The 14,299-nt window shown below is 35.0% G+C and overlaps 1 protein-coding gene across 1 annotated transcript; it reads left to right on the forward strand.

The window, feature by feature from the left end:
- Positions 1-4,066: 4,066 nt before the first annotated feature.
- On the forward strand, positions 4,067-12,507 carry LOC125656669 (uncharacterized). Its single transcript, XM_056143561.1, has 3 exons — positions 4,067-5,221; positions 5,307-5,363; positions 7,555-12,507. The coding sequence occupies exons 1-3, from the start codon at positions 4,366-4,368 to the stop codon at positions 12,303-12,305; spliced, it is 5,664 nt and encodes a 1,887-aa protein (XP_055999536.1). The 5' UTR covers positions 4,067-4,365; the 3' UTR covers positions 12,306-12,507.
- Positions 12,508-14,299: the final 1,792 nt, after the last annotated feature.

Here is a 14,299-nt window from a genome sequence, read left to right on the forward strand (position 1 = left end):
ACGTACCCCTGGACACACCAGAGGTGGGATCAGGTGCCTAGGAGGAGTAAGCATCCCCTGTATTAATAACTTACATTGTGAACAAGAATGATACACTGTTGCACTGAATTGAGAAGAAAGGTTTCGTTGTAAGCGTGTTTACAGACGATGGTGTAGAGAGTTTGTACCATGGTCGGGATGGAAGGAAAATAGAATTATTTTTCAAAATTATAGAAATAGAGAAAACTTCCAAAACGGTGTGATTACGAAATAAAATGGTGGGAAGATAATGATTTGGAGTGATTAAGTTTTAAAAAAGATTTGGTAGTCCGAACCATTGTGGATTTCGGATATGGTAAAGAGTGCCGACAACGAAAAATAATATAATTACTATAATAACAGGATTAAACTACAAATCAAGAAAGCCAATTAATAAACAAATAAATCCAAGAAGTGAGTGGGAAAGAAGTCTAATGAAAAGATGCTGTATTAGTTTTCAAGCTAACGTATTTTTCAAGGTCAAACAAATTAAAGCCGCAATCGTGAAATTCTGATATCAAAACATAAAGAGCTATGCGAATCCGTACTTATGAATATTTAGTTCTTGTCCCACTTATTTTGACTACGGATGACTTTGTTTACCTGATCAGGATATAGGCCTCACGGCGGGTATTTTCCAGACATTTATTCATCAATTTTCTTTTCAGATTCATTATAGAGAGGTTTTCCTTCACTGTATTAAGAATCCATTGAAGTTGGAACGTATCCCATCTGCGATATACTGGTATTCTTTCGCCCATGTATGCACCTTGATGTGCACTTTGTCTCCCTTCGTCATATCAAAAAGAACATTTTCTGAGGTTTTGATCCACCTTCCTTCCCATCCAGCCCACAATTGTGCGACTTGTTTATAGTTATGCATTATGATTAACCCCAGATACGTTTTGGCTTGGGAGGGTGTAGGCATACCAAAGGTAAGAGAAAAGGTATAGGTTCCGGTCACAGGGGCGGTAAACGGACCAGTCCGAATGTCATATCCGTTCCCTCTATTGGTTGTAACACTTCCAAATTAAAGGAAATCCCCAGGGGTCAATTTTACATTTGAGGATGGCTGAGCCTTGAAAGAAACATGCTTTGTACTTGAATGTTTGAATTATATGATTCACAACATAACAAGAGATTTGCTAGCAAGTTAAAGTATCTTAAGTCTTAATGCTTGTCTTAAGTAGGACCCTGTTAAAAGTTAAACTTTATATTACTCTGTGTGTTGCTAAAACTTATTACACGTACAACCTATTTATAAATGACGTATGAATTATCTATTGTAAACTTTCACTTTCTTTTTTGAGTACTTCCTGTTTTAAAGTTTTTACTTCAAACACTCCTTTGCAATTCGAGCAGCATATTCTATCTTTCGCCATCGTTCGATGTAGACCATCATGTAAGTTTTTAAACATTTCTGAATTAGTTTTGAACATTATAAATTCCTTTATAGCTATTATTTTTTCCTAGGAATTTTGAATTAATATATTTTTTCATTTTGCCAATATGTGAACCATGTGAGTAATTTTATTTCCTATTTTTTGTAGCCTTTTACCACTTCATACATACACAATAAAGTACATGTTAGCACACATGTATTTGTGTTGTCATTGGTTTGCTAGCTGTTTGCACCAGACAGCATACTCTGGGAAGTTCATGAAATAAAATCAAAGAGGAGGATTTTTTCAATTGTATATCGATCCCTGGGTCGAGGCCTCTGCTGATGGACTGTTAGTCCCCGAGGGTCTCTACAGCCCAGTAGCTAAGTACTTCGTTACTAGCTTGAAAATACGGATGTATATTTAATTGCTGTTATAAAATTTAGAAATTCATTTCAAAATTAAGGATTATCTCCCTCATGCATAGCTCTTATCCTTGGACGAATTTGGCTCCACTTTTTTGGCACGCTGTTTTTGGCTATATTTAGCTCCAAAACTTCATAGTTATTTCGGATTTCAAACATTTGGGTTGAGCATCACTGAAGAGACATTATTTGTCGAAATGCGCATCTGGTGCTTCAAAATTGGTACCGTATAAGTTTTACATCTATATTGATCAAACAAACCTGGAACAGAGTTTATCAAAGTTTTTATCTTGGTCTCCATAGAAGTAAATCTGTCCTTCATGCATTCTTCAAATTCGCCGAGTTGAAGGCCACATGAGTTGGCAGACTTCATGCAGATGTTGTAGTTTCTAATTTCATTCTTACACGGACAGTGAGATCGCGACAAGGCGACTAAAGATATACAAATCAGTAGATAAACCAATTGTAACATATGTACCATTAGTTTGTAAACGTCCACGTGCAAATATTTCCAGTAGAAGATTGTTTTCATATATGGCTTTTATGTCTGGAAAACATCAGGTAAATTGTTTTAATCAGTTGATTTATCTCTAACATAACAATACATATGACACTGGAAATGAGTAGTCCTCGTCAACCTTTTTCCTATTACGGTCATAATCTTTGAAATATATTCTTTGTTGACGCACTGCCATCTACACATGTAATTGTGTTCACATGACCTAAAAACAACGTGAGCGCACTTTGTTGTTACTTGGGTATTGGAACGGAACGGAAAATGTATATATTGTAAGCCAAGTATACATAAAGGATTTATCGCACAAAACCGTTTGGAAAACCTCTGCAAATTCCGAAGTATACTTTGCCTTGAAAATAAATATTCTACCTTTACTTTTTCAATACTATATGAAAAGGTGTAGATAACAAACAGTAATCAAGCTCATAACTCCTATACGGAATACAAAATAAAGAGTTGGGCAGAGGTGGAATCAGGTGCTTAGAAGACGACAGCATCCTCTGTCGACCGGTCACACTCGCCGTGAGTCCTATGCATAAGGTATTGGTATAAATTGTGCAGCTATGTAAATAGTAGTGGATTTAGAGGGGGACATCCCCCTTCCCTTTTTTGACCAAAAATAAAAAAAGTAGTAGAACAGCAAAAGTGATTTCATTATGTAAAAGATATAGCTAGAATAACCTATAACAGTGACACAAAAAGCACCAAAAACCCGAAGTCCCCAGTCTATTGGATCACCTTTTGACCAATCATAGATACACTTTAAACTATATGAGGTGTTAACAAAGCTTTCATGCACTTGTTAGCTCCATCAGTACACAGGCTATCGACGTTTTAGATATATGTCATAAAAATGTCTTTCTGTAGACAAACTATTCACTTGTCTGTTTCAACCATGGTATTTTCAAAGTCCAAACCAACTCCAAGGAAGAAAATAATCTTCTATGTACATGTACACAAATCAAGCATAAACACCAATGTCATTGATTGGCAATTCCATTGAAATGTATGTTAATAATAGCAATATAATGATCACACTTAACAATCATTCAAAGTTTTAAACCTTTGAAATTTCCCCTTAATTCGTGTAATATTCCTTATGTAAATCTTAAGAATATTAAAATGAACAAAGTTTGATCTACAACCGCCACTATATATCCTATTGCATATATCTGTTTACAACAATCCATTACAGGGATTTATGCTTGAAATATATGTCTGTATTAGCCTCTTCATACACACTGATATATATTGTCTTCAACTTTAAAAGCAGGACTGAAACCCGATCGAACACTGTGAAAATAAAATTTCACGCGTTCAAGTGCAACGCATTAACATGAAATTGTTTCCTCCTAGTTATTCGCTTCTCCAAAAGGTGTCATGTTTTTGGCGGATTTTTTCTTCCTGTCTGCACGAACTCGCTCATTCAGCTCGACACACGTAAAATTAGATTTTTTGTAACTGAAAATTTTGTGTAACAATGGTGGACAGATGAATTTTCATTGCAATGTTATAATAGGACTGGACATGGGTGTCATTTTTGTATACAATTAAATTATGGTTGCATGTACACATTCTTTTCTAACGCCTGTACACAATTATTAAACACCCGGCACGTCCTGCTATCCACTTTACAAGCCTGTGTTTGTGTTTTCTTTTGGAGTTAGATTTTAGGTAGGAGAAAGGTTGTTTTATTCACGGACCTCGGTTTGCATAATGCATAACATCGGATATACTTGACTGCATACCGATATGTAGCTGTGAAGTATTAGATTACTGGTATTAGGTATGGGAACGATTTTTGTCACAGTTTTATAAACGTGAACTATGTGTCGATTTTAGAGGTTTATATGATAAACAATGGAGATGGATTTGTTGGTTATGAGGATTCACATGAAGAACGTTAACTCAGGACCCAAATAACAAACCAGACAGATTGGTAAATAACCGAGAATACCAGAGAAGTTGTCATATCGATCGAAAAGTTTTCATTGAAAATTACTTTCGTTTTGAATTAGCAAGGATGCACTCTTCTATAAAGGAAGATAATTTTATGTTGTTGATCCAAGCTCTTCGATTCACGAATAGAGGACTTAAACAATACGTTGACATTTGTCTGGAAGATATTTATCGTGGGATCATTCGAAATGTGTCCAAAGTTGTTCCAACCTGCAAGACTTATTGCAACAATCTGCATGGGAATTCATGGTGTGCATATTGTAAGAAATGGAAGACAGAAATAGAAAGTTATGTTCGATTTTCGTCATTCAAAAAGAAACTAAGATGGCAAGACATTGACTTTGGAAAGTTAACAGGACCGGACAGAGATCTGGCAAAAACTGAGTTATTTTCTGTCTACGTCAGACGGCATTCAAATACACCAGTAGAGTTTGATATTCAAGCAATTTTATCATTGTTTCAGAACTGTGTTTATTTTGACATCGGAAAAAACAAGACTCTTCTTGATTCTGTTCGCAACATTAGGAATAAACATTTTGCCCACACGATAAATTTTGAAATCACTAGCAAGAGCTTGAAAGATTCAATTGATGAACTCATTCGTTTGTTTCAACATCCATCAATGTTGAATCACGGAAATTCAAAGTCTTTCATTACCATGTTGAAGGAACTGGGGAAAAAGAATATGGAACTGGTTGAGACAAGTACACATGGACTCTGTAGACAGGTATTTGAACTCCGATACGATTCTGCCATAGCACAAAATAAAATAGATACATATTTATTGCCACAGTCTACAAGGACAGGTACCATCAGATCGATAAGGGGACAGTGTCATTACGTTCCTGTTTTCCTCCTCCTCCTCACATCCTTGATTATGGCGTATTGGTTAAAGTACGAGACAGACACTAACATGAAAGGTAAATACAAGAGTAATAATGTACCGGGTAGTTGAAGGTACATTTGTCTCCAATTCAGATTCTTGAGGTGAATTTTCTTTTATAGATGATTGGTACTCTATAATGACCAGAAATTATCCACAAGAACCCTATAATCCAGAGGGTAAGTTCAAAGCATCAAACCTTAACAAACAAACAGTCGAAGAAAATTCTGAATTCGCTAAGTTCACATTTAAATATTACCTCTTGATTCCATTGCACGCTGGTATCTTATTATTCGACATGTGACACGTTGAGTAAACGTGAGGGTTCTTATTTCTATTTTACAAAGGTAAATCCACCAGCAGGCTTGGGGTCAATTACATAGCAATGTAAAGCATTACATTATGGTGATTTACCATTACTTAGAAAATTTGACATTTATCCTCACCATTACATATTACGTGAGAGTGCATTACATTACGTTACATATTACCGAGTGGAGCTCGGACGGGCCGAAGCAAGGCTCGAAAGGTAACACGTATGTAAAAGGAAAAAAAATAGGAAAATCAACAAATGAATAGCGATAATCTCTACACATGTTCACTAAACATTTTGTGATCCTATGGGCGCCGCCATATTGTTTTGTTCATTAGTTGCTTCTAGAGTTATTCGTGTTTTAATTTTGAATGCCAAAAATAAAGACTGACGTGTAATTTGTAATTCAAACGTCCAGTTTGTTATAAATGAATGACATGATTATAATTGTTAAAGTTTTTAGCCAATCATCAAATAAAAAACAATAAGACTAAATAGGTGAACGAGTTCATGAGTTTTTTAAACATAAGAATATATGATATACTTACGGTTACTTTTTTTATCATTTTGAATTTATTGGTTAATTTTCTTTAGTTTTAATTTTAAATTGCAAACGGGATGTATTGTTGTTGTTTATAATTATTTGATTTGAAAGAGAAAAAAGTCGAGGTTAAATGTGACATCACAATACACGGTTTCCGTCGCCTTGCGTTTTATTTCCTGCGTTAAACAAATAGGCGGATCCCGTAGAACTGTTATTCCTATACATCCCCCTTTGATATTGAGATGTTACTGGGTGTTTAGCGCAGAGAAAGTTGCATCAAAAATATTTTAATTTTGAATGAATCATAATCTATACCGTACTTAACGGAATTATGATTATCACTTTGGACACGCCAATGACGATTTCTTGCTTTGCTCGGTCCCACGGTCACACCGCATACATACTACATAACTTTAAAATTCTGTAGACAATTCTTATTGGTTGATTGCTCAATGTTTAATTCAAGAATGAAAACTTCACTCAGATATCAAGAGCAATTTCTGAAAACAGTTCACAATAGTTTACTCTGAATCCTTACAAATAGCCTCAGGGAAACATTCAATAAATATTTGAAGTATTTCTTATTATACCTTAGATATTAGAACTAAAATGTCCATTGAATACTGTTAACACTTAAAGACAATATACATGGAGATGGTATTTTTGTTCATAAGGTCGAAAAGCCAATCAATAGTATAATGAATTAGTCTAAACCTCTAACATAGAGGTGCCAACAGTCTCGCTTAAAATCAGCATTTCGCAACTTCTGTGGTCATTATAACGATCTAGTTTGTCAATACAACCTATCATTGGGTCAAGTGGTGTCCGACGTGTTTCATACCGATTGTTAGGCCGTTCTTGGCACACTGATTTTGACTACGGATAACTCCGTTTATCTGATCAAAATATAGGGTTCACGACGAATGTGACCGGTCGACAAGGGATGCTTACTTCTCCTGGGCACCTGATCCCACCCTTGGTGTGTCAAAGGGTCCGTGTTTGCCCAGCTCTCTATTTTGTATTGCTTATAGGAGTCATGAGATTGATCACTGCTCGTTATCTTCACCTTTCACGATCAATTTTTTGAAGTAATATAAATGTAAATGAATGTGATGTGCATTACAGTATATCTTCAACAAGTGATGCATTACATTACCATTAATTGTATTGCACACATGGCCCATTACACATTACACTCCCATTACACTGACTTTGGGTGTCATTACATTATTATTAGACATTAATATGAGCCCAGTCCTGTCCACCAGACACAAATTCTTCAACACTATTTGAAATGTATGCGACTAGGAAGCATAGCAAGACACAGTATCTATTTTTTAAGAAAAAGAAGATATGCTAGGAAATCTAAATGTCCCACATTAATTTGGAATAAGATATATCTTAAAAACAATGGATTAAAATATGAAGAGTCAATTAATTGAATTGGAGAACCGATTAGTTTTATATCTTGAAATATAAATGTATGAATATATATCCTCTTTCTTGCCAATAGGTTGCAAAACCGGTGAATATGAATATCCATATGCTGTTGACATCGACTTTGAATTCTATCGTTCTACACACGACACCCTAGTCGGTCGAAAATGGTTGCTTTACGAATTGGAAAATATAATGCGTTCTTCCCCTAGAGGTGTAATGCTTATAGCAGAAATGGGATATGGAAAATCTGCAATAATGTCTCATCTCGCGTGCCAGGACGATCAACGACAAGCAGGTTATCCAATATACGAAAATATATCCGTTTTCCATATTTGTACTTTTGGATCGCAAAAAACATTGCTTCCAGGATTATTTGTCAAAAATATGGCAGGAGGATTTGCAAAGTACATACCGAAATTTAAACAGTATTTGGAGCAAAATCGAAGGTTTAAAGATTATTTTGAAGGTGGAAAATGTCTTGAGGATGCAGAAGGATGTCTAGATTTTCTAATTATCAAGACACTTCATCAACTCAAAAATGAATCAAAAACTCATATTGTCATCATAGATGCCCTGGACGAGTGCATAGAATATGATAATAGATTCAATATTGTAAGCCTGCTCCTTAGAAGAATTACAAAATTTCCAAAATATATCAAATTTCTAACTTCATCCCGTAATATTTCACTCATCTCTCAACTAAACCGACATTTAACTGTGTTTGAACAAAAAGCAGAGAACGATAAAAATAACAGAGATATTGGCCTCTTTGTTAAGGAGAAACTGCGGAATGCTCAACCGAAGGACATCAGTAATCTCAAATCTGTATTCAAAAGTGTGGACGAGATCAGCGACAAAGCTGTGAAATATGGAAAAGGCAACATGCTTTTCGTATTGCATGTATTGAAACAGTGGACAGACACTGAACATTTGTCTTTCGATAACATTCCTAATACACTTGAAACATCATTTTACGATCAATTTCTCAGAATATTTGGAAACGATGACGCTCAGTTTGGTAGTACACGAAAAATCTTAGAAATATTGTGTGCAAGCACTGAACCGCTGTCTGAGGAAGAAATTTTCGAAATTGCTAACATCCCTGAGGCTGATCAGATTAACACAATTAAGTTGATAGGAAATGAATTAAGCCATTTCATCAGACTAGTTCGTGGGAAAGTAATAATCCTTCATAGGTCGCTCTCGAAATTTCTAACAAATAACGAAAGGAGAAGAGAACAATTCTACATATCAAAACAAAATGGTTGTGCCCATTTGTCTTACTACTTCCTACGAAGTGTGAATTCTAAACGGAGTTTCAATGATACTGATATTTTACAGTTAACAGAATATGTATCTTGCTCGAAAAATCAATCATTGAAAGATCTCTACTTGAAATCTGGAAAAAAATTCTATTCTAGTATTCACTACAGGACTAGATTTACGCATCCTCCGATGTTCCTTCTTCACCGAGCTGCGCTGAGATTGAATTCATACTCCAGTATGTCTCTTTTTCTTGATCTGTATTTAAAATTTCCGTTGGCACATGTTGACGAAAATGACGATGGAAATATCACTGCTTCGTACGTGGCTGCGGCCTATGGTAATCATGAAGGACTTGTGGCTCTTTTGAAATATAGAGCCAACGTGAATTTTACCAGATTAGGACCCAGAATAATGAATACTTCTTTTAATGACATAGTCAAATTCAGCAAACATTCTGCCCAGTGGGAGTACAATCTTTTGAATATTGCCTCTCAAAATGGACATCTTAATGTCGTTCGCATTCTTCTCCGAAATAGGGTTCATATGAAACATAAAATTTCCTGTGGACTCGATTCTTTTCAACTGGCTTCCGAATTTGGACAAACTTCGGTTGTGAAATACTTTCTAATGAATTACATGAGTACATTTCATAACAGTTTAAATTTCTCTCTCTATCTGGCCTCTAAAAACGGACACGAAGATATCGTATCAATATTATTGTATCATGGAGCTGTTGACATTTGTCTTCCTTGCACAGGGAGGATGTATTGGACAAAGTTTCACCAAACTCGTTTACAAGTTATTGACAATGATTTTGATTTGCAGCAGTTTAACTACATTTTTAAGGATGACAGACGGATGATACGATGCGAGACAGCGATAGAAGTAGCAATTCAGAATGGACACACTGAAGTTGTAAAACGTTTAATAGCACACTCCAATTCTAGTCTAGACTGTAGAGAATCTGGTGGTAGAACACGTCTTTTGACAGCAGCTAGGTTTGATCGGACAGACATTTTAGAGTTCTTTATGTCTCTCAACGTGTCGTTTGCTCATCGCTGTGTTTCTGGGTATCAGAATAAGGAGGAATTTGAACTTAGCAAGACGGAGGAATTGGAATATGATAAAAACCTGTGTTTGAATAACATGTCAGTGTTTCACCTCGTCGCTGAGTATGGAAGTTCGAAAACCGTAGTTTTGCTGTATGATAATTTTAAAAACGCTTTCTGGACAGCGCGTGATATATTTGGAGCAACACCTTTACACTACCTAGTTTGTCAAGGAAGACTTGAATTGATCAGTAATTTCGAAAGCAATTACAACATCAGATCATACAATGGTTCTACACTATTACACTCAGCAGCCATATGTAAACAATACTCCCTTCTTGACTTCCTTCTCATCCGAATACCTGAATCTCCTTTGGATAATAGGAAACAAGGCTTTGTTCATTACCTTGCTCAGAGTGATAGTTTTAAATATGAAAATGTACAATCCGTCATTGACCACACCCAACCTTTAAGAAAAACAGTTTTGGGAAGAATAAAACAAGAATTATTTTCCCGAGATGCGATGAAGAGAACCCCGCTTCACTACGCGGCTATTCACGGAAATATAAATTTTTATCTGCTTTGTTTTGAACTCGATTGGAATCACACAAATTGGAACGATCTGTTTGGGCTTCGTGACATCAACAATTTAACAGTACTAGATTTGTTGTTTAAAAATTTACCGCCATATGATAGTTTTCCAAAATCAATTTTAACACCTACAAATTCCTTTATTATAAACCCACATCAGCATTTTATCTCTTTAATTCTCGATAGATCATTTCTAAGAAATATGATAGAAAAGAAACTTAATGTATTCTGTCAGTACAGTGTCCGACGTGGATATCCTCGTATCCTTGAAAGACTTTTGAGAAAATACCTGGAACATGGTTATAATATTAGCCATTTTTATGAATGCGTATCATTTTTTTTCCATACAATCCCTACAATGGAATACATACACCCAATGTATTTTGGTCTTTTCCCCTTATCGTCTTTCTTGAAATGTAACTGTGATAGTTTGAAAACGTTTACATTTCATAAGTTGATGGAAGACCGCAAGAGATCGTTTAGAATGTACGTTAAGACAGCACTGAATTTTAAGATGAACTGTAAATATATGAATTTTTGCTATGATGACGAAGGATATAACCCGTTACATAGGGCTGTTATTGGGGGAAATTTTGATGGTTTCGAATATCTAATTGACAATGGAATGTCTGTGAATGTCAAAACTAAAGACGGGAGGGATATTTTGGATTTAGTAATTGAGTATGCACAATGCTCTCCAGAATATTACGGTTTTATGAAAGAAGCAATGTCTACAAACATGTCTTTTTCAAATACAATAGAAGTTGACATCCTGCGGGGGAGAAGATATAATAAAATTGCTAGCTATATAGCACAAAACACGAAACTTATCAAAAATAGGACCCCAATGCAAATATGCAACAGGAACACAAACGCTCTCAGCATATCTCATCTTGCTGCCGCTAAAGGTCTTGTGAACGTTTTAAAAGCAATTCAAATAAACTTTGGAGAAACTTATGCTGATTGCACGAATTATATTAATATTTCAACAACATATCTATTAAATTTTTTCGGTCATTTATCATTCCATACGACTGAGTCAATTGATTTTGAATCCTCTGCTGCATTATATGTTAGATATGCGTTGGACTTCAGACCATTCCTTTATCCCAAGGGTTCTGTACTTTGGAAATGTAAGCGTAGAATCTCAAATTTCAGAAACGCAAAATCGTTACTAAGCTGCGCTAGTAAAGCGAATGAGGAAAGGGTGGTACTTTCTATGCAAGTTATCAAGTTGAGTGGTGTAAAATCAGGAGATGATTATGACAAATTCTGTCAGTCTTGTGGATATGATAAATTTCTTTCAGACAAACCTCAATTTAATTGTATTGTTAACGACGTAAAGAAATTTTTGAAAAATCCTAAGACATATAAGTACAAGTACTTACTGGAATACAAAAGACATGAAGTTTTATTTGAAAAAGTCAATTGTAAAATGAAGAGGAATAAAAGTAAAAAATGTCTCTCAATTATATCGCAGAAAATAAAACTGAAGCGAAAAGCTCAGAGCGTTTTCTTTAGCATAAGCGTCGGAATACCATGGATTATTATTGGAAATTTATACGAGTATGACATAATGAAACCTTTCCAAATTTCTGTTGAAACTGAATATGTTTCTACTTCAAGCAGTACTATTACATACATTATTGCATATGTGTCTCGATTGTATCTCCAACATCACCATGGATTTAGTTCTTTAAAGAAATATGACTACTGGGATGCTTTACGAAAAAGTGGAAACATTAGAGGAAAGACAATGGTCCGCACAATTCTGAATACTCCAATATCTGAAATTCGGAAATGGAAAGGAACTAGACAAAGCAGGCTTATGTTAAGATACATTCTTTATAACGATCATGCAAGTGATACACCTTTACGTGATTACGACATTCTCAGGAAAATGATGGATAGTCTCTGAAGACGGGATCTTTTCTTGATGTTTGATATCCAATTATGAATACCAGATAAAGTTAATGGACAGAAACGCTGTGCTAATTAAATTGTTTACCATGTTACGAAGCTGTTCATGGAAGATCATGGCGCATCTGATTTTTATATTCATGTGTGCAGACATATACCTATGATACCATTGTTGTTAATAAAATACAGAATCACTGACAGTTCCTTAGTATTCTTCGTAAAAGTTGCCATTCTTGACAAACAACTGTTAATATTCAATACATATTGTTATATATGATTTATACTTATTTTCTAATCAGTTAATTAAAGACGCTGTCCTCTGACTACTCTTAACTTGTACAGTGCAATGGTAACGTAAGGAACGATAGCAGTCAACAGGAAATCAAATAGTGTGAATGAGTAGCCACTAAGGTACAATCTTTTTAAAACCGGAATGATCTGGTAGTTTTAATGCCGCAAGAAAGTCACTTTATACATAAGTTATTACTTGAATATAGGAAATATACTCGACTGAGGTTGTGTGTAAAAGCGGACGGAGTTTGCGAGGTTCGCTTTCCCGAAAAGACCATGGGCGAATATGTTTCCCAATAGCAGTTAATAACATTTGCATGCCATATTCTCAAGTTCTATGCAAACGCACCTTCGTTTATATTTTTATATATCCGTCTTTAGACTGGACGTATTATGGTACAGCGATGTCTGTTTGTCCTTCCGGACGTTCTGGGTTTTCTGTTTCTAATGTCATTATTCTGTCACATATCAAGTTGAAACTTGCTATATAGTTTCTTTGTGGATTATTGTAAATCATATCATAATTTTGATCCATTTTGACTTCTGTTGCAGGAGTTGTGGCCCTTTGTTTTAAATTATTGTTATATGAAGGTTACATAAGTTGTCCAGCTAACTCCTCCTACAATTTTCAAATAAGGACTATCTTATTTTACAGAGTACTTGTATATATATTGAAGATGAGTTTGTGGCAAGGATTTTGATTTTCTTAAATTTTGGAGAAATAATAGAGGTTGTTGAATTTAGTCTGTTTTGAGGAAATAATATGAAAAGAGTACATGATTTGTATGGTGAACTCTTCCCATAGTTTTCAAGTAAGAACCTTCTTATTTTGCAGAGTGTTTATATGGGTATTGTAGGTATGCTGTGGCAAAGACTTTGATTCGTTCAAGTTTTGGAAAAGATACAGGTTATTAAACTTTTGTCAGTTTTACGGAAATATTGCATAGAGAGTACATGGTTTGTCTTTTATTTTTCCTTCTACAGTTTTCAGGTGAGGATCTAATTTTACAGAGTATTTGTATGAGTATGGAAGATGTGAATGTGCCTAGGATTTTGATTTTCTCGAATTTTAAAGAAAATTACAGGTTGTTAATTTTAGTCCATTTTGAGGAAATATTATGTTTAATAAAGGACATCGCTTGAAGATGTGCATAATGTTTTGGGTTGGAAGATCTGAACCTAAGGTACTCTCTCTATAATGAATATCGAAATATGCAAGAAAAACCATTCTAATAGAATTAGTTGATATAGCTATAAATCTGATTATTTGAGTCGTAATAAATGTAGTCATATCGTTCCGGAATTTTATTCCTGGAATTCTAAAAGTTTGGTTGGGTTGGGTTTTTCAATAATTTCATGCTTCAGCTTCCTTTGGTATTAAGGGATAGTTCCGATCTAATGGCCCGGTGTAGTTTATTAAACAATAGAGGTACCCCATTTTTATGTGATAATCCATGTGATGAAATGTAGAATTTTAAAAAGATCAGACATAGTTCTTCATTGTGTATAAAGTCTAAGTCCATCGTTTGGAATTTTGAAAACCTATTGCACATCTAAGGAACACCTTCAATCATCTCCCAAAAGATTATTTGGCTACTGCATAAAATGTAAGACTACTGGAAACCCGGTTTTTCTATAGAAAAACCTCGTGTTTAACTCCTAATTGCCTCTCAGATTGAAAATAAGAATCATGATTTCAAA

Source organism: Ostrea edulis, chromosome 7 (genome assembly GCF_947568905.1).
Source record: "Ostrea edulis chromosome 7, xbOstEdul1.1, whole genome shotgun sequence".
NCBI lineage: Eukaryota > Metazoa > Mollusca > Bivalvia > Ostreida > Ostreidae > Ostrea > Ostrea edulis.